This window comes from Cryptomeria japonica, chromosome 11 (assembly GCF_030272615.1).
Source record: "Cryptomeria japonica chromosome 11, Sugi_1.0, whole genome shotgun sequence".
In the NCBI taxonomy this organism is placed as follows: Eukaryota; Viridiplantae; Streptophyta; class Pinopsida; order Cupressales; family Cupressaceae; genus Cryptomeria; species Cryptomeria japonica.
The window spans coordinates 215,786,511-215,808,597 of record NC_081415.1 but is presented as its reverse complement, the minus strand read 5'-3'; the positions used below and the strand labels follow the sequence as shown (position 1 = coordinate 215,808,597).

Genomic DNA, 22,087 nt, shown 5'->3' with positions numbered 1-22,087 from the left:
ATGAACAATTGAATCATTAAATGTTTGTGTGTTTAACACAACAATATAAGTCATAGGAGCATATGGTGTATCACCTTAGTAGAACATATTAATTTTTATTTTCAAGCACTCTTTTCACTTTTCTTAACAAAAATCAGTATTTTAGATCAAGTTTTAGGTGATTAGGCATAGGAACCAACCTTCTATGGAGGTTAACCTCTATCATCAGAGCCCACACCATGAGAAGTCATACTATGTGTTAACAAGTAGCTAAGTTAATAGCTTAGCCAGGGTATAAATTTTGTTGATAACATGAAGATAGAGTAGAAAACCATGACAACAACATGAACATGGAGCACATGCCTCATTTGGTAGTCCTACCTAGTGGATCGAGGTTGAGCCACACTATTATGTCATTGTAACAAATGCTCAAATGATTTAGTACCTTCTCACACTCATTTGGAGTAAGTTTCAAAGCCAAATCCAACGCTTCCTCTCAACTTCAAAGACCCAAATATAGGATATTTTATGACATTGCCGCAAAAGGCAATTTCATAGAGGTCTTATCAACCATATTAGAGCCGCTCTTAAGGATTCTCCAAGGTCTCTTGAGTCTCAAGAGATAGATGTTGAGAGGGACAAAGAAGGAACAATTAAAGTAAACACAAAGGCTCACCCTCATATTGAGCAAGAATGGATTGAAGTTAAGAAGAAGATGACCCCCTCACAAATCCCAAGCATCCAATGACCTTAAGATCATATAAGAAAAATACATATTTTGAAAAAAAATGAAGAATTTTGTTAAAATTTGCTTAAAGATTGATACAATTTTTTTCTTTATTGGAGTGAACCCAAGTCCATATCTTAATTACACAATTACATCTAAGAAAACTTAATTCATTATTGTTGTGAAATAGGAAAATATCATCTCTTATTTTTTCCAATTTTTTTTTGTTTGTCTTTTATTTTTAAGCAGTAAGAACTGTCTTGGAGAGTCCTCCGATGAAATACTTCACCCAACTTTGTATGGCTGCGATTATTTCATGGGCATATCCATTACATAGTTGCAGAGATAGAGACTTTAATCCCATAAAACCCTAGTAAACACTCTGCAGCCTAATGGTAAACCTCATCCAAAATCAAACCCTCAGGAAACTCATGGTTTCCGCCATTGCAAGCAGCACAGTATTTGCTGCCTCCTCAGCAACGACAACCGCCATGCCGATGGCTTGCTCACGCGCTCTGGGCCTCGGCCCTGCGCTCGCATTCTCTACAAGATTTTTTACAAAACCCTTTTCTTCTTCTCCTTCACTTCGGGTGTCTTGTTCGCCGTTGTTATACAGTCCTCTCGCCGTAATTTGCCATGAAGAGCTGCAATGCAAAAGACAATCGATTAGATGCAAAGTAACTCGGTCGGGGGATTCGGGGTATTCTCCGCTGTCGAGTAATTCCAACTGGAGCGATAGGCCGCCCACAGAGATGGCGCCTTTGTTTCCTGGGTGTGATTATGAACACTGGCTTATAGTCATGGACCCTCTCAATGACGGCAAAGCCACCAAGGACGAAATGATTGATCACTACATCAAAACCCTCGCCAAGGTTCTTGGAAGGTAATTTTTTTTTTGTCTTCTTTTGCTCAAGTTACTCTGAAATTTTTCCCAGGGCTATGCCACATATCCTGCAGGAAATGAAATTTATATATGTTTATTATAAATAAAGGGTTTAGTCTATGTTGACATGGTGCATTGGTTACGGGCGGCTCTGTTATTATACCGAACCAGGTTCAAGCATCGAAACTTATATATGTTTAATGCCTAGAATTGAGGCCAGTGGTCTCTTGAAACATTCAAAAAATTAACAAACAGTCTAATTATGGTAATCCTGATTGAGAGGCGTCCCTGCTGCTCCTGATAGTTGTCTCTTCCTTTATTGCCAAACTTCGTTGGGAGTAAAAAAGTTTTAAATGTGCATAATTAGATATAACGACATGTATTTGGATACTACTGTGTAGTATTTATAATTCCATGTTTGTATATGAGTGTATTATTAATGAAGGGTTAAACTATGACAAATTCTCCTCAATGGGCATCCTTGCCACGGTTGAGGAGTGTCTTATTATGTTGAAATTCAACTAGGGCCTGACCTGTCAACTTTTGTACATTTAAGCATGGTATATATCTTTGGAAGATTTCATAGAATCTCGTTATGGAAGCTTTGACGATTTGTCTTTTGAACTCATCCCACTTTACTTTTCAGAATTGCGATTGCCACTGAGACTGCGGGTTGCTTAATTGAAATTCATCCCCTTTTCATTATTTACAACCTCGCTCACATATGCAGAAATACTTAATAACCTTGCATTTGTTTAAGCCAGTTGTAAATCTGACCTGTCTGAATTTCCTTGTAGAGAGCTCACTTCAGGGTTTCTTTCCATTTATTGTGTATGTATATTTGCCTGTTTGTCTATCTATCTAGTTCAAGATTTGTACCCTCTGTTATTGACCTTATCATGTTTTACAGTAAACCAGACCTTGCCAATCCATATAAGGATCACATAATTGGCATGTGGAAATATTTCTCTTTATGTTTCAGTTTACACTGCTAATTTTTGAAATTCTATTCATGTCAATAGTGAACTTTATTAAAGTTTTCTTGGTTTGATTTGTAAATGGTTGGCCTTTTGCAGCGAGGAAGCCGCTAAGAAATCCATATACAATGTTTCTTGCGAACGTTACTATGGATTTGGGTGCCAGATTGATGAGGAAACCTCCGCTAAACTTGAGGGTATGTATTCAAATGCTCATTCTTAACTTGTTCATTTATTGTGTAACATGAACTTATATCATATTGTTGTGCTCAATTTTTTCTCCCAAGTTAACAAATCGTAGTCAGGTATAGGTACATGGGTATTGTAATTTTTTGGGATCTGATTTGTTTTGGGCATGTCTGTACAAATATACAGAAATCATAAATATGTACATATTTGTGATTTAAAAACCAGAATTAAATTCAGAATACTAAAAATAGTCAAATACATATGATGATCAAAACCAACCAACAAACAGGAATTAAGTTATTTATTTAATTTTAAACAGCTCCTCCATTCCTATAAATTAATAACAATAAAAAATTATAATATATAAATTTTGTATGTAACAAACAATTATTAATATATAACTATTAAAATATATTTATATTAAATATTGTGTCATATAATAAAATATGAATTTATAATTTCTCATATTTGTAATTTAAAATATTAATATTTAAATGAATTTAATAATATTAATATAGTACAAATCAATTTTAAAGTAGAAATGAGTTATAAAATTGTCAATAATAAATATTTTATCAAGTAAAACCTACAAGCTATCTTGAGATAGCAGCAAAAATCATTGGAAAAAAAATCGTCCAAAATCGGATTTAAAAAAAAAACATAAAAAATTGTAGAAAAAAGAGACAAAACTATTTTTTTGAAAAATTTAAGAGCATTTCCATAGCATAAAGATGTTAGAGTAAAAGGTCTTATTTACTTAATTAATTTAATCATATTGATTAATTAATTAAGTCACCTTTTCTTTTTTAACTTAAGCTAAATTTAGGAATTTTTTTAGGCATTTAATAATTATTTTATTTCATGCATTCAATCCTTAGGGTTTGCTTTAGGGTTTTAATTTCCTTTATTAAAGGATTGATGTCATTGTAATTAATTTCATTCTGGCAAGTTAATTCAATTCTGATTCTTCTTGCAATTGTTTCCAATTATTCTTGCACTCTCTTGTTTGTAGTTTTTTCTCTTGTACGTGGCAGGTATTTGCATGCAGGTGATTATTGGGCACCGTGGAATTCATCAATCATGAATTCTAACATGGTATCAGCGCTCTAGACTTGATGCATCCTGTTCGTCAAATTTGAGATTTTCCTTACAGCGAGTTTTTTTTGTGCATCTTGGGTCAATTTGAATCTTAAAATCAGATCTGTGAGGGTTTGAAAAGTCAGCCTTTTTTTTTGTGATCCAGGGGCACTTTTTTTTTGTGAGCATTTTGGGCCCAAAAGGACCTCATGGTTGGGGCTTCAGGAGGCTAATTCAACGAATACTGATATAGAATTGATATATTTTGGTGCAAGGATCTTAGAGGCAATTTTTTTTTAATTTTACGGCCATATAGGTCGTATTGTACAGAATTTTCCGTCAAAAAAATTAATTTTAAAATTTTTTTTATACCATCGGTGGCAGTTTACCCTTAGTGGGTCCGACAGGGTTTACAACAACAGGTAGTTTTAAAACCGTTGTGGCCTTCATCGCCGCTGTTGCTGTGTGCCCGCTAGCTGCCACGTGACCGTCAACGGTCACCGCCTGCTCCGCAGCACCGTCCGTGCACCTCCGCCTCCACCGCCACTCCGCCTCTCCGCACCACCCGCGCACCGCTCTGCTGGTGAGCGCCTCCTCAGCTCCGCCCAGGAAACAACCAGGGTGGTACTTTTTTTTAAAGTTTAAAAAAAATAGGGGATTGGATTTTTTGCGATATCGGGAGCCAACGGAGGCAAAATTGGACAAACCACATATCATCGAAAAGCTCTTTTCGAGATGGATCCAAATCTGGAGGTAATATTTTTTGGTTTTGCTGTTTTGCACCTGTTTTTCCAGTCAAAGTTAGAACTACTTTTTGGCACTTTTGGGGGCATATCTTTTGTAAACGGACTTCGTTTTTTGCAAACAAATAGGCATTGGAAAGTTGTTGGAATGCTCTATTAAGATCTGCAGCTTATTTTACTAGAAAATTCATTAGGTACACAGAGATCAGTCATTTGTGTGTTTTTCTTTTTCACACTTTCCAGCTTTCAGATTTGTGCTAGGGTTTGGGTTTTTGTATCGTGGGGGGCATTTTTCCTCTATTTCACATGGCAAACCCTTGCTCTATTGAGCGGCTCACTCCACACAATTATCACACCTAGAAAGCACATATGACACCTTCTCATGGTGAAGGGGTTATGGTCTTGTTTGGATGAGGTACAGCCTCAGTTGACTCGTGCATTTGAGATCATGCAGCACCGGAACCGCATGGATGAGGCCATGGGGATGATTTCCCTGAATATTTCAGATAGTCTTTTGTTCCACCTTGAGGGTTGCACTACACCTTGAGCCATGTGGATCAAGTTTCAGACTCTCTTTGGCACCATCAACAAGTTTCGGGCTCTACAGATTGAGGCAGAGTTGACTTCTTTGGCACCTGAATCCTTTCCTACCATTGACGACTTCCTGGATGAAGTTCAAATAATTGCGATCTCAGTTGGAGGGTGTTGGTACTACGAAGACAGACACAAAGTGCATCTACCTGATTCTCACTAAGTTTCGAGGTCCTTTTCAAATTCTCTTATTGTTTTTTCTCCACCATGGATGCTATGGGGGCACGTCATACCATGCTCACTTTTGAGGTGTTTTGTGATCGTCTGACTTGTGAGCAGGCCCAAATATCCCAGTTGGACTCTCACTCCGGATCATAGAACCATGCCTTGGTTGTACAGTCATCTCAAGAGTCACTGAAGCAGAAACAAAAGCCGAAGACCAAAGAGCCTGGGAAAGATTCTAGTTCACAACAGTCTTCTGGCCCACCTCCTCCTAAGGGGAGAAAATCGAAGAAAGATAGACCTAAGTGTGCTTACTGCAGCAAGCCAAATCCTTATGAGTCTCAGTGCTATGAGAAGAAGATTGATGGATATGCAAAACAGGTTTCAGATTTGACAAATCTTCTTCAAAAGAGCAACATTGATATTCCTTCTTCTTCTTCTTCTTCTTCTTCTAATTCTCACAGGTCTTCTTCTTCTTCATTCTAGACAGATGGACATGACAGAAGTAAGGGTCATGCATTATGTGCAACAGTTAGTCCACCTTCTAGATGGTTGCTTGATTCAGGTGCTTCACATCATATGGCATCTTCTCAAGATATTTTCTCATCTTTTCAGGCTTCTCCTACACCACACATTTTGATGGGTAACAACGTTGTTATGACTGTATGTGGGAAAGGTTGTATCGACATTGATGATGGTACATTTCATGATGTATTATGTGTTCCATCTTGTCCTCTCACCTTCTCTCCATCTATTAGATTACTCACAGTGGGACAGGGAAGACAGTTGAGTTCACCAGAGATTCAGTGCACATCAAAGATAGTGAGACTGACAATATTTTTGCAACAGGGACAGTTGATCATTTTTCCCGCTTAACTCTGTCTCTCATTTTGGTCCCCCATCTCCATTGTCGGAGAGTCACTCTCTTTCTTCAAGAGAGCATGTTGAGGTGAAGTCAGGTCACTTGAACTTGTGTGTTGTTCCTGAGACCAGTGTTGTGACTTCTACACCTCCACCTCCTGTTGAGATTGCTTCTATTCAGTTGGATTCCTCTTCAACATTGCCTGACATTGTAGCTCCATGCATCGAGCCACCTATTCCAGTTGTTGAGGATATTTCAGAGGATGTTCATTCCCTCTCAAATGACAGATTTAGCACATCTGTTGTCCCACCATCATTGGGGATTCCATTACAACATCATCATGCATTCTCCTTTGAGCATTATCCAGGCCTTCCAGTTTCACCTCTTGTTCAGGGGTATCCTCTTCTTTGTTTGCAACCTTTGTTTCTTCTGTATTGGAGACACATCGGTTTGACTATTGGCATAGGGGTTCTATCATTCTGGGGGGGCTTTGGAGTCTCATACCTCTCTCATGGGGGGGTTGGTTGTACACATGTTCTTGAGAGAGTCTCTTGAAACGTGCACTTGTACTTTCTTTTTTCCATCTCTTCTTGGAGAGGAGTTTTTTCCCACTAGGTTTTCTCCATTTTCTCCACTTTATAGAGATTTGCATGTTGTGATTGGGTACCTCATCAGGCCTTGTTGCCGGGACCCAAATTTGCATTGTTGCATGTAGTTGCATTTTTTGCATGTAGCTGCTTTTATGCACTTAGCTTTTTGGCTACTCCCTAAATTCATCTTAGGGGGGGTGTTAGAGTAAAAGGTTTTATTTACTTAATTAATTTACTCATATTGATTAATTAATTAAGTCACCTTTTCTTTTTTCACTTAAGCTAAATTTAGGAAGCTTTTTTAGGCATTTAATAATTATTTTATTTCATGCATTCAACCCTTAGGGTTTGCTTTAGGGTTTTGATCTCCTTTATTAAAGGATTGATCTCATTGTAATTAATTCTCATTCTGGCAAGTTAATTCAATTTTGATTCTTCTTGCAATTGTCTCCAATTATTCTTGCACTCTCTTGTTTGTAGGTTTTTCATGCAGGTGATTATTGGGCATTGTGGAATTCATCAATCATGAATTCTAACAAAAGATATAGAGAGCAAATAAAATAGAGTTTAACCCATGAATTGTAGAAAATGATTTTTTGTTATTTATATTCATATTGCTGATTACATAGGCAAATATTCAGTTAACTTTTTAAGAGGGTAGTCACTAAATACACTAAATAGTTGTCTAAGTCTGAGATCAAATATTAGGTAAGTGTATGAAGTGACTGAGATTAAAAATTAACAGACAACAATCTAGCTACTGTTAGGAATTTAGTAAAAGTGGAAGCCATTTTGAAGTGATCCAAGACTTTCATTGTGATTGAGGCAAGGAGTTTTGTAGGGTTAATCCAACATTTTAGAAAGCTTATCAAATCATATTCCACAATTGCAATGCTTTACATCATAGCAGCAAAAATTGTTTGAGGAAAAATCGGCAAGCTAAAAGTATAAGATTTATTTGAAAAATGGGTAAAAAATTGAATTTAAAAAAATCGTAAAAAATTGTACAAAAATAGACACAAACTACTTTTAAAAACAAACAAACTCAAGGACATTTCCATAGCATAGAGATATAGAGAGCAAATAAAATAGAGTTTAACCCATGAATTATAGAAAATAGATTTTTGCTGTTTATATTCATATTGCTGATTACATAGGCAAATATTCAGTTAACTTTTTAAAAGGGCAGTCACCAAATACACCAAATAGCTGTCTAAGTCTGAGATCAAAGATTAACTAAGTCTACGAAGTAGCTGAGATCAAAATTTATCAGACAACGATCGAGCTATTGTTAGGAATTTAATAAAAGTGGAAACCATTTTGAAGTGATCCAAGACTTTCATTGTGATTGAGGCAAGGAGTTTTCTACGGGTAGTTCAATATTTGAGAAAGCTTATCAAATCATGTTCTACAATTGCAATGCTTTATATTCCGTGATGGCAATTGGTAAGTCTTTTATATGGGGTAGGATTCAACAAAAGGCATTTGTTTAGTTTAAGTAAAAGATTAGCAAGCCACTGGTTTTGGCAATACCTAGCTTGCAACTACTATTTTAGGTGGAGACAAATGTTAATGATTATGTGTTGAGGGTTGTTTTATTACAAGTATGTAAGCTTGTTTGCTGTCATTCAGATTTCTTTCATGGAGCACTTTGGATATATTGTTCACATAATGAATTGTATGTCTTTGTTTGAGCAAAAATCAATTATATCAATTATAAGTTAAAAATCATATATCTATATCTATATATATTATTTATGTCTTCAGGCATTTAGTGTTGTGGTAGAAACACTCTGTTGGTGAGGCAGCCACCAAGGTTCAGACATGCTGGGCCATTGAGCTCATAGGCCTTCTGCTTTAATTGGGCTATTGAACTTGTAGGTTTGAACAAGTGATGTGTGAGGAATGATGGCCCCCAAAAATGGTCTCGTGGAAAGAGATCTTGTGTAAGTGGTCTCACTGGTTCAAGACCAAGCTAAAAACTTGTAATGTCCCCTATTTAATTACTTGGAAAGTGGGAACAATTAACTAACACTTTAATCACAGGGTACTACTTTTTAAAGTAATTAACACCAACCTTGAAATATATAATAGTAAATACCATTTATAATAAGAATTATAAGTCACAATCTGCTATATGAATATATCTATTTTCCTAACTTGATGTAATTGACATTGGGAACAATATATATTCTGCAAGTTTTATTTGGTACAGTGGATATGATGTTCAGAATTTGTAATATCTATAATCCTTATCAAATTGATATGATGTAATATCTTTGCTATGTTTGATATTGGGGTGGGAATTATGCAATGATTGTATGCTATGAAATACCTTTCTGCTGTTTCTAGTATGACTATATACTTATGCCGTCGGTCTTCTCCTTGTCACCTATAGTGATGATAATTAATTACTGTGTCTGGTCGTTCCTTTGAAGTATGCAGATAATGGTGCTGTGCCTAATAAACAATCTCCGATGCCCCTTTAAATGAATTTGTATACCTTCTTATACCTTGTTTGTGGAATGATAAGCCATGATGTCAAGGAGACACGTCTTAATAGCATCTCCTTTCCTTAATGCTAATTGCACAATTTCAATACTAATTCGCTGCATTATGATCCTTTATGTTAATAACTTCCTTTCATTATGTTATCGATTAGCCTTCTTACTAATTGTTGTCTTCTTTAACAGATCGCGAACCATAATATCGATATTATTATGTCCTTTCTAATTATCGATTAGATAATATAGTTAAAGGATATGGAGTTGTAAACATCTGAGGGTAATCGACATTGTAAGTGCGTGGCTTCCATTAGAAGAGATTGTCGCTGTTGATCTTATCAGTATTCCCTTAATTCTGCATAAACAATCACTCTTTCCTTAAATCGATAGTCTTTATGACTAATTAACTATATTCAACGCTAATCTTAATCATTCCTAGTAATGTTCGAATCACTATTAATGTCTTTCGTATCAATATCGCTGCTCATGATAATAATATCATTCCTCACTTGCTGACCACATGAGAATCCGTCACTGTCTATCAATTATATTAAAAATATTATTATAGCTGGTCAAGGGTGACATTCCTTAGCAATACTGAGTTCGGTCATTCTCTGCAACATAGCTATGGATGATGATTCTGTAATGTCCCCGATGTATATTACACTTGACAATTCATTATTGATGATAATAATACGATCAGCCTTTTGAGGTTGATGAAGAATATTGATGAGTTTGTTATTTCTTATGATTGTAGATACATATGTCGACTGAGCTATTTACTGTTTCTGTTTGAGACCCTTCCCTGGTCTTTGTAATGGTTTATTCAATGTCTTCTATCATCTATAAGATAATAGAAGGAGCTTTCTTTAATTGTTTGGCTCTAGAGATTTAGTATTGGGATATGGGGACATCACAAAATTTGAGTTTCCTCCATCAAAATAAAATAAAATTATATATTATAATAAAAATTAAATATGTACATTATAAATTTTACATTAATTTTAATTTAATATAACTATTAATATGTATTCATAGTTTATAATTAAATCTACTTTATAGTATTAATTATATAATATATACTATAGGGGTTCACTTCGTCCCTGTCAAAGTGCCATTTATAATAGTGCGTAATAGTATTAATTTTAAAGTTAGTGTACAATATTAATTATATACTTGTTTGCATCGGAATCCATGGGGTGGGGTGTGCAGAGAGCTTAAGTCATATCGAAGCCGCGATTTAGAGCATATTTGCCAGCTACTTTGACACTATCTCATATGCCTCCCACAATTTAGGATGATTGAGGCTCTTTCAAATTCAGTTGATGACCACCATTGCTCCTCCCACTCCTCTATTTAGGGATTTTCAAAGGTTGGAAAGAAAACTAAGGTACAAAATAACAAACTGTTTCCACATTGATTCCACACTGACTCTGATTCCATCTCGGATCGGCCCAATTTCTAAACAATTCAGTAATTTCAAGACTTTTCTAGGGTTCCGCAGGTTTTTACAATGATTTTTCACTTTTTTTGCCATTTTATGGGTTTTTTAACTTGATTTTTAACTCGATTTTTAATGCAAAAAATCGTTGGAAATTGGTTCAACAATTTTTTCGTGAATCGGGATTTTTTTGGGGAATAAATAAGCTGGCTCCAGGATTTGGGATTAATCGGGCATAATCGCGATTTTTTGCAGACTATTGCTTTTTTGATCGTGAGTAATAAAATTTTGCCTAATTTGTGATTGGTATCCTGAAATAAATGTAAAATGTGTTGGAATTTGGAATTTTTTTTATAAGCTTGTCTTGATGCAATTGGGGATCCAGCAGATTATCAGAAAGAGAGTGACGATTTTTAAACGAATTTCAACATTTCCTTTCCTTAGTTTTAATGTGCAGCAAATTTTTAACTATTTGGTTGGAAACCATTAAACCCTGTGACAAGCTAAATCTGATGAATTTTTTTTAAATGCAGCTCCACAGAAATCATAGGTAAAAATGAAACACAATGTTTAGGTTCCTCCTTTCCCCTTCGAAATTTACACTTGTGTCTGGAATTGCTGTAGAAACGAATTTTAATAGGCATGTATTCATAGATTCTTCTTGCTTCCAACTCCTGACGCTACCAGTGGGAAATTTGGTACCTTGCTCGAACCTATGTGCGAACCAATGCAGATTTCTGACTATAGGATGTTTTGTACCTGGAATTGGTCTAGTTTTCTGCTGATTCGGTAACATAGTTTTTTCTTTGATTGGTGATCTACTGACAGTGTTGGTAGGGTGTTTTCGGCAAGACTTTAAAGAATTGATATGTTTTTTTCTTTCTAGTTAAATCTTCGGAAAATTCAAACATTACTATGGGCTGGCATTAATGCATTGTAGCATATGTCTGGAGCTTTTCTAGGGGTTGTAAACAAGGGCTACTTACAATTTAAATTTCAATAGTTGTTACACCATAGCTGCACCACATGTTTACTTGAATTATAAATTTATAATTCTATAAAAATAATTTATGTACTCCCTTGAAAGTTTGAACTTTTGTTTTATTCTTAGCAACGATCCAATGTGCTTTGCCTGGAAAAAGTAATACAAGATGTGAAATATAAATCTGGCTTCGTTTGATTAAATCAAACTTGATTGAAAAGCAAAAATCAGTAATTACTAATTAATGTTTCAATATGGAATAAGATACAGGGAGAAGCAATGCCATGTCGAAATGGTGTTGGTATTAAGTCTTAGTGGGATGAATTATAAAATTTGGAAAATGTAAGAACCTAAGTCTTATAGTTGTTCTCAACAATGTTGCAACTTGCAAGTGTATACTATTTACCAATTTAACAAGTTGACATTTGGTGTGTAAATTTGGCATTTGAAAAGGCTTGTGTTGTTCTGTCTGAAAGCACAAGCAAAGAATCTATCAAGATTTATAACTTGAATGAAGTAGAAGACAAATTGCTTCTCTTTTAAAATGACCATTATATCTTGGTTCCCATTGTTTTGCACACTTCACATATTTTCAGTTGTGGCCTGGTTCGTGAGATTTTAAATCAAGTCAATCTTGGAAGCAAATAATTACACTTTTAAATTTTTAATGTGTCCCACAAATCACCTACATAAAATATGGTAATTAAAAATACTTTTGATGGGCTTTATTGGCCTTAAATGGATGTTAAAGTCATCTTATTGTATCCCTCATCTTATATTTCATTTTGAAGTTCATTCTATAATTTTTCTAGTGAGTGTGTGGGTCCGAGTTTGAAGCTACTTTTGTTACAGGATTTTGTAGTGCATTGGCTGGAATGATACACAAAGTCTTGTGTTTGGTTGTATGTGGTTTGATTGAAGTCGAGATTTTACTTGTATGTGTGAATTTTGGCAATGAAGAATCTAGGGTTGTTGGAGATATAAAAATTGAAGACAAAAGTTTCTTGGACAAAATTATTTTAACTTTTTAAATATCTGGCCATAGTCAAAGTTTGTATCATAGAATGAAGTGTGTCCAATGTTTAATGTGTTATGGACGAATGTAGAAAATAAATTGGAGTGAGATTTTTAATGAGATTTTTGGTTCATAATAATTATTCCAGTGTTCATTTTTTATATCTTATTGCTTGACAAATGTCTATAAGGTATCCCAAAAGCTAGTTGAAGCTAAAGTTGAAATTCGATTAGGGCATAAAATGTAGAGCTGCTATACTACATCGACAACCTTTTATTTTGTCATAGATTTTGATTCTTTACCACTTTCCTAATTATAATCCCTTATCAAGCACACTTGATCCAATCACTCTCAAGGGTTTTCTCTTACCCTTTTATTTTGTATTGTTTCTTAACCTAGGCATAGATCTTGTGTGTCAGAATATTTAGATGTGTGCTTAAAGGTGTTAGTTTGAACTTGGAGCAGCTGTGGGATAATTGTACACCCAAGGGTTTTCTGAGGCTTTTGATAGAGGAAGTTGGCATTAAGGGTTTGGGCTAATATTGGGAAATGCAATTTTTATGAGAAATTTGAAATTCTCACGCTTCTCTTTGAAAAGAAATGGTTTGTTTGAACTGTGAAGTTCTCTTAAGAGATTCACGGGTCACCTGATTTCCAAGTCGATAAGTTGCAAGGCCACTAGCAGCAGATGAAACTGTGGAAAAGTTTAAAGGCAATTTGTGAGGACGGTCAAGTATCTAAATATGCTATTTTGAAATACTTCTTAGTTCTTTATGACGGTATCTTACATTTTAAGCATCACCATATAGACCACAGCTTCTACTTGTTAGAAACAAATTCAGTACCGAATAGTTGATATTACTCTGTATAATGACGTGCACAAATTGATTTATGCAGTATTTGAATTTTATATTGTCTTTTCTGTACACTATAAGATGGGTTTTGGTTTGGATTACAAGTTGAACGTTACTTTGCTGGTATTATTCAGGACTCCCTGGAGTGTGTTTTGTTCTTCCAGATTCTTACGTGGATGTGGAAAACAAGGATTATGGAGGTGAGTATGTGATTGCTAGTGCTGGGATTATGTATGTTCCTCTTTTATTTCGTTCGTCATTTTTTGACCCTTTTAGAATCACTTTCTCGATAATCTTTTGGGGTTGGCAATCCAGCGGAGCTATTGGTTGATGGAAAGATAGTTGAGAGGTCACCTGAAAGACAACGGCGTGTTACTCCACAACCTATGCGGAACAACAGTGATAGACCCAGATACAATGATAGAACAAGATATGTCAGGCGACGAGAGAATCAGAGTCAAGGTAGTATTAAACATATCGAAATGCCGAACTGTCTATTTTTCTAATGTTCACTATTTTGTTGGTAGTGTTACAAACTTTAGTCATTGATTGCACTCTTGCTAGAATATATTCATAATTTTTGGTTTTCCGATTTTCTTAAATCAAGGTCATGCATGTGCTATTAAGTTTCCTGTGCGAGAAGGCTCCTATTTAGATTTAAATCTTTGCTAGAATATACTCATAATTTTTGGTTTTCCGATTTTCTTAAATCAAGGTCATGCATGTGCTATTAAGTTTCCTGTGTGAGAAGGCTCTTATTTAGTTTTAAATCTTTGCAGGCCGATGAACAGCATTGTTTCCCTCAGAACATTGAGAGTGTACAAGACTGGTATAACCTTACTAGAACATCACTGTTCCTGCAATGTGATCCAATCAAAATGGTTTTTGATCTAAAGGCGCTTGAAAATGAGTCATTATGCTTGAAGATTTTGTTGTGAGATTCATTATTCCCATTTATGTGTGCCGGTTCTTGTCCCCAGAAAAACTGGTAAAGCTGTTTGTATGTAATAACTAACTTTCTGTTAATAGACTTGTTTAATTATCTCAATAGTGATTTTGGCACCAAATGGAGATCTAGAAGTGTCAGATGTGGTTGTTTTGGACCATCCATTATAATCATGTAAGTCTGCTGGCATGTCTAATGACTAATCTGTCGTTTCGAGGATATGGTTCCGCTTTTTTAAAATTATCTTTAGTGATTTGGCACCACCACGATGTGGTTGTTTAGGACCATCAATTATAATAATGTAATTTTAATGGCATGTTTAAGAGTAATCTGTTGTTTTGAGGATATGGGTCTGTATTTGCAATGGTGTATGACTTTTCAAATCTTACATAAGTTAAATGACATGTCTAAGACTAATCTATTCGAGAATATGGGTTTGTTTTTGAATTGGTATATGATATTTCAGAAGTAGTTGATTGCAAATGTGCCTGAGTTAAACCAGTAAAGGGCATAGCCTGTCCCAAGATATTTGTAAAAATTGTGGCCAGAAACTACCCCCAAAACTTAGAAACATATGAAACTCAATGTCAGTAATGATAAATTTAAATTTGTTTTAAAAGTTTAGAACCGATTTTAGTATTGACATCAATAGTTTAATGGAAACAATTGGACTATTCAAGTATTTATGTATTTGTTTTTGTATAATGGATTACAACATTATGTTGTTTGGTGTAGGGGAAATTCATTGGGCTGAAGTCTAGGAGTTGAGCTTTGCTTATTTATAAAAGATTTTTGACTTTGTTGGATAATGGAATCAAATAACATTATAATCTTCATCAATTGAATTATCTCATATTATAATCTTCATCAATTGAGTTAAACCAGATTCCAAAAGGTGGTTGTTGCCTCAATAGTTTGGGATAATATGATTTTTTAGATTAGCGTTTGTTGCCTCAATAGCTTGAGATAATATGATTTTTTAGAGATAGTGTTTGTTGCCTCAATAGTTTGAGATAATATGATTTTTTAGATATATGAAATTGAAAACAAATTATGTACATTTGATTTTAAAATGAAGATCAACGTTTAGGGGCTTTCTATATTAATCATATATTTGTTTTAAAAATTCCAACTACATTAGTGGAAGATTGTTTGAAAAATTTGAAAGGTATGATAATCACGACTTACAAAAGATCATTAATTCATCATTGTGTGTGTTACAATTGATTTGTTTTATTATATATTCATCAAAATTAAAAATTACAATCTAGATTATTTTTTATTTTTAATGATAGTTACTATCTTACTAAATATATAAGAATTAACAATAATTTATCTAAATCATAAAATTGAAATTTGCACTTATTTTATTTTATACATGAGTACAATTCATATTGGAAGAACAAAATATTTGACTATATTTTATTATTTTTGAGAAATTAATAATAGTTTGATACTTTGATTTTTGTGATTTTTACTCATATATGAGAAAGTCTAGTCTAATCTAATCCTTTTTATTGAAAATAACAAACATGAACATTGCCATTTAGATTAGTTGTCAAACATAATGAAGCAATTTGTGAACACCATGGTAGTTTAAGGGGCATATCGTCGAAGTTGTATAGTGGTAAAATTGAAACATACTATAAATACATCCTAGCCAAAACTTCACAATAATACCTTCCATATATAGGTGAATTCTAGACGGTACAAAATAAGGTCTTCAAGTTTTGTTTGTATAGGGGTTAAAAGTAGATCTCTTGACAATTTTCTCAATTTGACTTATTTGGTGCACAATTTGACACTTGAACCTATTAGCCAAATTCCATTTCACAATAACTTAATCTAGAGTGGTCCAAATCCTTAGGTTATAGGTGAATTCTAGATGGTATAAAATAAGGTCTTCAAGTTTTGTTTCTATAGGGGTTAAAAGTAGATCTCTTGACAATGTTCTCAATTTGACTTATTTGGTGCACAATTTGACACTTAAAACCTATTAGCCAAGTTCCATTTCACAATAACTTAATCCAGAGTGGTCCAAATCCTTAGGTTCCTTGATGCCTTAGATTAGTCCTCATGACATGACCTAGTAAATGGGTTGTTCCATGATGTGATCTACTCCATCTTATTTAAATATAGAATATTATGCTTAAAGACCACCTTTCTAGACACCAATTATCTTATTAGCTCATGCACTAAGAGCTTTTGAACTAAAAGATTATGGACATATATTTGTAAACATCTTTGAGATCATTAGTAATCAATTGATATCAAATAGTCAAACAAAGGAATAATCCAATTCACAAGTAATCTAAACCTACATTTTTTACACATTGACTTCATCAGATTATTGCATTATTGCTTGTGGTGTGATTATTAACTTTTATTCCTTTTAGCTTGAAGTTAACTCCATTGTGCTTTTTTTTCTTCGTATAATCCTCTTCAAAATAAATTCAAGGTGAAGGCAAATGAGTTCAAAGAGGCCATAGGAAAATCAAATCAAAAGCTATAATAGACAAAATAAACCACATGACATGGGCCTATTTAAGACCAAGACATGTATGACAAACCTTGTTTGCAACAATGTATATTTTTGTAGTATTCAACAAAATTTAGTTACAATTTCTAATCTCTAATCCAAAATTCTCTCTAATTTTTATAACTTTCATAACATATCAACAAGTCAATTACAAAGTGAAAAGGCAACACTTCATCAAAAACAAATAAGCACCTTAATCACTTTGTAGACATTTTTTTTTAATTCATTGTTTGATAATTTCAAATCTATCTAGATCAACATTGCATGAAAGTATTATTATTATTTATTTATATAGATAGGTGCTACCTAACATTGCTTACAAAATTTTAAGTTTTTTTATGAGGTTAAACCTTCATTTATTTGAATTTCTAAATATGTGATATGTGCATTCATTGACAAGTCTTATGTTCTAAGATCTTTCTTTTTAGCCTTGCATGTTAAATAAATTTTCAACTACCTAGTTCTACTTACATAGTTTGCTAGGTTAAACCATTCAATCACAATGGTTTTCCTTGATATGGGTAGTAATAAAAATTAATTACCTTTATCCACCTTTGTGATGAGGAAACATATAATCAAGATGTCCATTTTGAGTTGATTGAGAATCAAAACAAATGCAAAATGGCTACAAAATTATAACACTTAAAGAAAGATCCTACAAAATTAGATAAGAATTCACAATTATCATTTTTAGTTGACAATCTTTACTACTACCTTATGACCTAATTTATGACTTAGACTAAAAGACATTAGGTAGATTGTTAGGAACATTAAATCCCCTCATGATGTTTCCTTTCCTTCTCACTCACATGCATGCCAACCATCCTTTTCTCCCATATCCAATTTGGTACCTTGATATTGGTTCATCTTGCATATGACATACTTAAATCCTTTACCCTAGTAAATTGCATTCAAAGAACTCATTAAAAAGAGTAAGGAGCCTAAGTCAAATGTCAATCATGTACATCTAGTTAACGAGGTGTCTAATATCATTATTATTGAATCATACATGTAAATACTTTCACAAAATTGAATGATTCTCCATACTATATTTTCCAGTATCTTATGAGATAGTATGATTAGTTTTCCATATATTGTACCACTAGAATTATCTCACCATCTAAACAAGTACTTTGAAACTCACCTTTTTTTAATTTCATAAGGTTTAAAAAATTGAGGACATGATTACATTGAAGGGGTTAATGATGGGGGAAAATAATCTATTTTCCCTAAAAACAAAAATTTAGAAATTTATGCTAACCGATTCTTCAAGCATAACCAAACAAACAAGTGTGAATGAAGAACAACATCAAAAGGAAACATTAGTATATTCATTTGACATGAATGAGGATTGTGCACACTTCATTAAGAATCAATCAAACACTTTTTCTTATACTACCATTACTTTTTGCACATGATAAAATTCCATAGAATAGTTGCCCTTTGTAATACCCTTATTTAATCATGGCATCAATATTATATATATATAGGTAAGTACTATCTTTATGGGGATAGCTCCCTATATTGATATCCAAAAGAGATCAAAAGGTACATTGAGATACACTGCCTTCTCTAATCCAAGACAAATCAAAATGCCAGTGTTGTCTGGCTTACATACAAACAATACTATCCAACTTCTGGACTAATCCTCTTAACATGTCACCAAAAAGAACTAGATCAATACACATCAAACCAAATTCCGACAAACGAAAGCAAATCCTTTCCCTAACAACAACTTTTTAGCTTGATTTGCCGAAAATGGGGTTCTGTTTGAGAAAATCGCCTTGCAGAGCTTGCTAAATTCCTATTTTTGTACACACCCTTGAAAGATCCTCCAGATAGTTGCTGTCGACATCTTCTCCTCCCCTCAGTTCTGAACTCTGACATCTTCTTCTTGCGATCTCGACTTCCTATCTTCTTCTATCGATCAGCCAAAGAACAGAGACATAGGGCTCTCTAGATTGCCCAATCCGATCTCAAAGATTTGTCCCGCCACTTTGGGCTAGAAAGCATGAGCAACGAGTTCATTCCCCACCTGATAGCCGATCTCTTTCGATTCGTTGCTTGCACTATTGCATGGAAGAACACTCTAAACACTTTCCCATTGTGGTGATGACCCCCTCCCAAACATGAATCCACAATCATCTCCATGGCCTTTATTGTTCGTTCCTCGCCTATCATAAAGAGCCGTCTGTATTGCTCCTCTTGGGACTCTTCCTCACATTGGCAACCAAAAGCCTCATCTCCTCTCCCTTCTTAGATCACGCCCCTACAAGTGATAATGCATCGAAGGCTACCTTATATCGACCACTCCCGCCATTCCTGATCCCAATGAATGTTGAACATCAATGTTGCCCTGCAAAATCCTTGCTGAAATCTAATCGAAATCCTTTGTCACCACCACTCCCTTTCAGACACACATTCTCTGTCATCTTGGAAAAATCCCACGGAGCATATATTTAGAAGTTTGAGTTCTTATCCAGCCCCTTGCCTCGGGGTGACAAACCATCTCGTCCCTCCAAATCCACAATCTCCTACAGTTGTACCCACATTCCATCACCTTCGATAATGACTTCTTTCGTATGGCTGTCCACCCCTTTGTTTGCTAAAAGATCTGCCACTTTGTTGCCTTCTCTATAAATGTGTGCTAATCTATAATCAGAAAGATTATCAAGCCAACCCCTAATATTTTGAACCCATTGTTTCATCTTCCAACTACCTGCATGTCCTTTACTGATTGCATTGATGCATACCTAAGAATCTCCTTCAATCTTCACCCTCAAAAAACCTTTAGAAATGCAAAGCTTAATTCCCTTCAACAACACCTCCATTTCTACATAATTATTAATTGACAACCCCAAATATCCATAAGTTGCCCATAAACAGTTACCTTTCTTGTCTCTAATCATGCTCCCGATTCAAACTCTCCCGGATTGCCTTTGGCCACACCGTCAAAGTTGAGCTTCAGCCATCCTTCTCTAGGTTTCGACCATCTCACATCCTTCCTCTCTTGCTTTTTCACAAGCGAAAAACCAACTAGGATTTGAAGATATTCCCATGCTCTTTGAATCCGCTCATCCCATTTTGAAATGAATTTAACTTTTTTGCACCAGACTATCGCCACCGCTACTTCACATATACTTCTCTTCATATCGTCAATAACATGTTGAACCGAACAAGCCTTTTCTATAAGACTCGATTGTTTCTCTCTTTCCAAATCTTCCAGTCTATCATAGATGGGTCCACTATCCAAATATCTCCCCAAAGCGAATTTTTTTCCCAGTGATGGCCATTCGTTGAGGAAATCAAACAAATTCTGTGGCTTGACGGTCTACCATCCAACCGATTCTAAGAACCAAACTCAACACAAAGATGCATATTGACACTCAAACAACAAATGGTTGGTATTATCCTCTGCATTAATACATAAAAGGCATACGCTTGGACCCGCTATACCAATCTTTTTGAGTCTTTCTCCCGTTAAGACTCTGTCATGTAAGGCCATCCACAAAAATGCTCCGGCCTTTGGTGCTACCTTTTTGTTCCAACATAAACCTACAAGCCAAATCGCTTCTGATCTCCTCTTCATAAGCTCGTATCCGAGTTTAACACTATATTCTTCAGAAGTGTCCGCACACCAGATAATCTCGTCATCCTGCTCACCCACCACTAACCTTCTATCTCGGAGTTCTGAAAAGATTTTGTCTCGGTCTGATTCATAGATCAAACCCTCATCGTTAGTAAGCCACTTGACCGTATCCCTTGCCTTAGCGTTGACCTGGAAATAGTCCACCACAACCTTACCGATCCTATTCTCAAGGATCAGGATCACATCCTTGTTCTCTATGATCTCCTCCAACGCCACCCCACCATTCTAGGAGTCCCCACCATTCCAGGAGTCACGCCAAAACGCTGCTTTCCTCCCATTACCAACCTTCCACGATAAGTGATCTGTTATGATCCCTCTGTAGTCCCACAAGAATATCCAAACTGGGGATCCATCGTGAGAGTTGGCAATCGTAAGAATTCTCGTCAGGTCATCCACGTTGAGATACTTGAATCTCGTGATTCTGCACCACAGTTTCTCTGGGTGCTTGAACATATTCTACGTGAGTTTGGCCCCTAGTAAAGAGTTATGAAGATTCAAACTTCTAATACCCACTCCTCCTTCCGCTTTATCTAGGCAAACCATCTCCCAATTAACCAACATAATCTTCTTTAACTCCTTAGATCATGACCACATGAATCTTTTAAATATTCTTTCAATCTTGTGAGTCGTGTCACTGTTGATCTTGAAATATGACATTTTATAAATAGGTATAGTGGATAGCACGACTTTTAGCATCACTATCCTCCCTGCTCGAGATAGCCAACTATTCTTCCAGCTGCCAGCTTTATTTTGGCATTTCTCTACCAGCTCTTCCCAGTATCTGCATCTTCCACTCCCTTCGAAAAGAGGAACTCCCAAATATTTGGTGGGAAATGATCCAACTTTGAATCCCAAGATCGACCCAATTTTCTTTTGCAAACCTTTGTTAGTATTGAAAAAGAATATTTCAGACTTGTCTTTATTCATCGATTGACCTGAAGCCTTAGAATATACATCCAATGTTTTTCTGATAACCCGAGCCTCCCGAATAGATGCTTCACGAAAGAGCATGGTGTCATCTGTAAATTGAGCGTGGGTGACTGGCTCCAAACCCTCATGAATCTCAACACCTTTCCAATTTCTAGTCCTGCTCACCTTAATCAACCAGCTGATCGCTTCTGCCATTAGCACAAACAGGAAAGGGGACAGGGGTCTCCTTGTTGGAGACCATTATGTGACTTAAAAAAAACCATAAAGAGATCCATTGAATAATAGAGAATCTAGGATTTGAAATACAAGTTTGCATAGTTTTAATACAATCCTTAGAAAACCTAAATCTATCAAGGACTTCAAACAAGAAAGCCCAAGAGACTCTATCGTAGGCCTTCCACACATCCAATTTAATCACCATACCTCTTGCCTTGCTAATTTTAGCAG

General features: G+C 35.2%; 1 protein-coding gene across 1 annotated transcript; it reads left to right on the top strand.

The window, feature by feature from the left end:
- The first annotated feature begins 963 nt into the window (after window positions 1-963).
- LOC131068776 (multiple organellar RNA editing factor 2, chloroplastic) lies at window positions 964-14,867 on the top strand. Its single transcript, XM_058004038.2, has 5 exons — window positions 964-1,589; window positions 2,666-2,763; window positions 13,711-13,776; window positions 13,892-14,038; window positions 14,356-14,867. The coding sequence occupies exons 1-5, from the start codon at window positions 1,099-1,101 to the stop codon at window positions 14,361-14,363; spliced, it is 810 nt and encodes a 269-aa protein (XP_057860021.1). The 5' UTR covers window positions 964-1,098; the 3' UTR covers window positions 14,364-14,867.
- The last annotated feature ends 7,220 nt before the right edge of the window (window positions 14,868-22,087 follow it).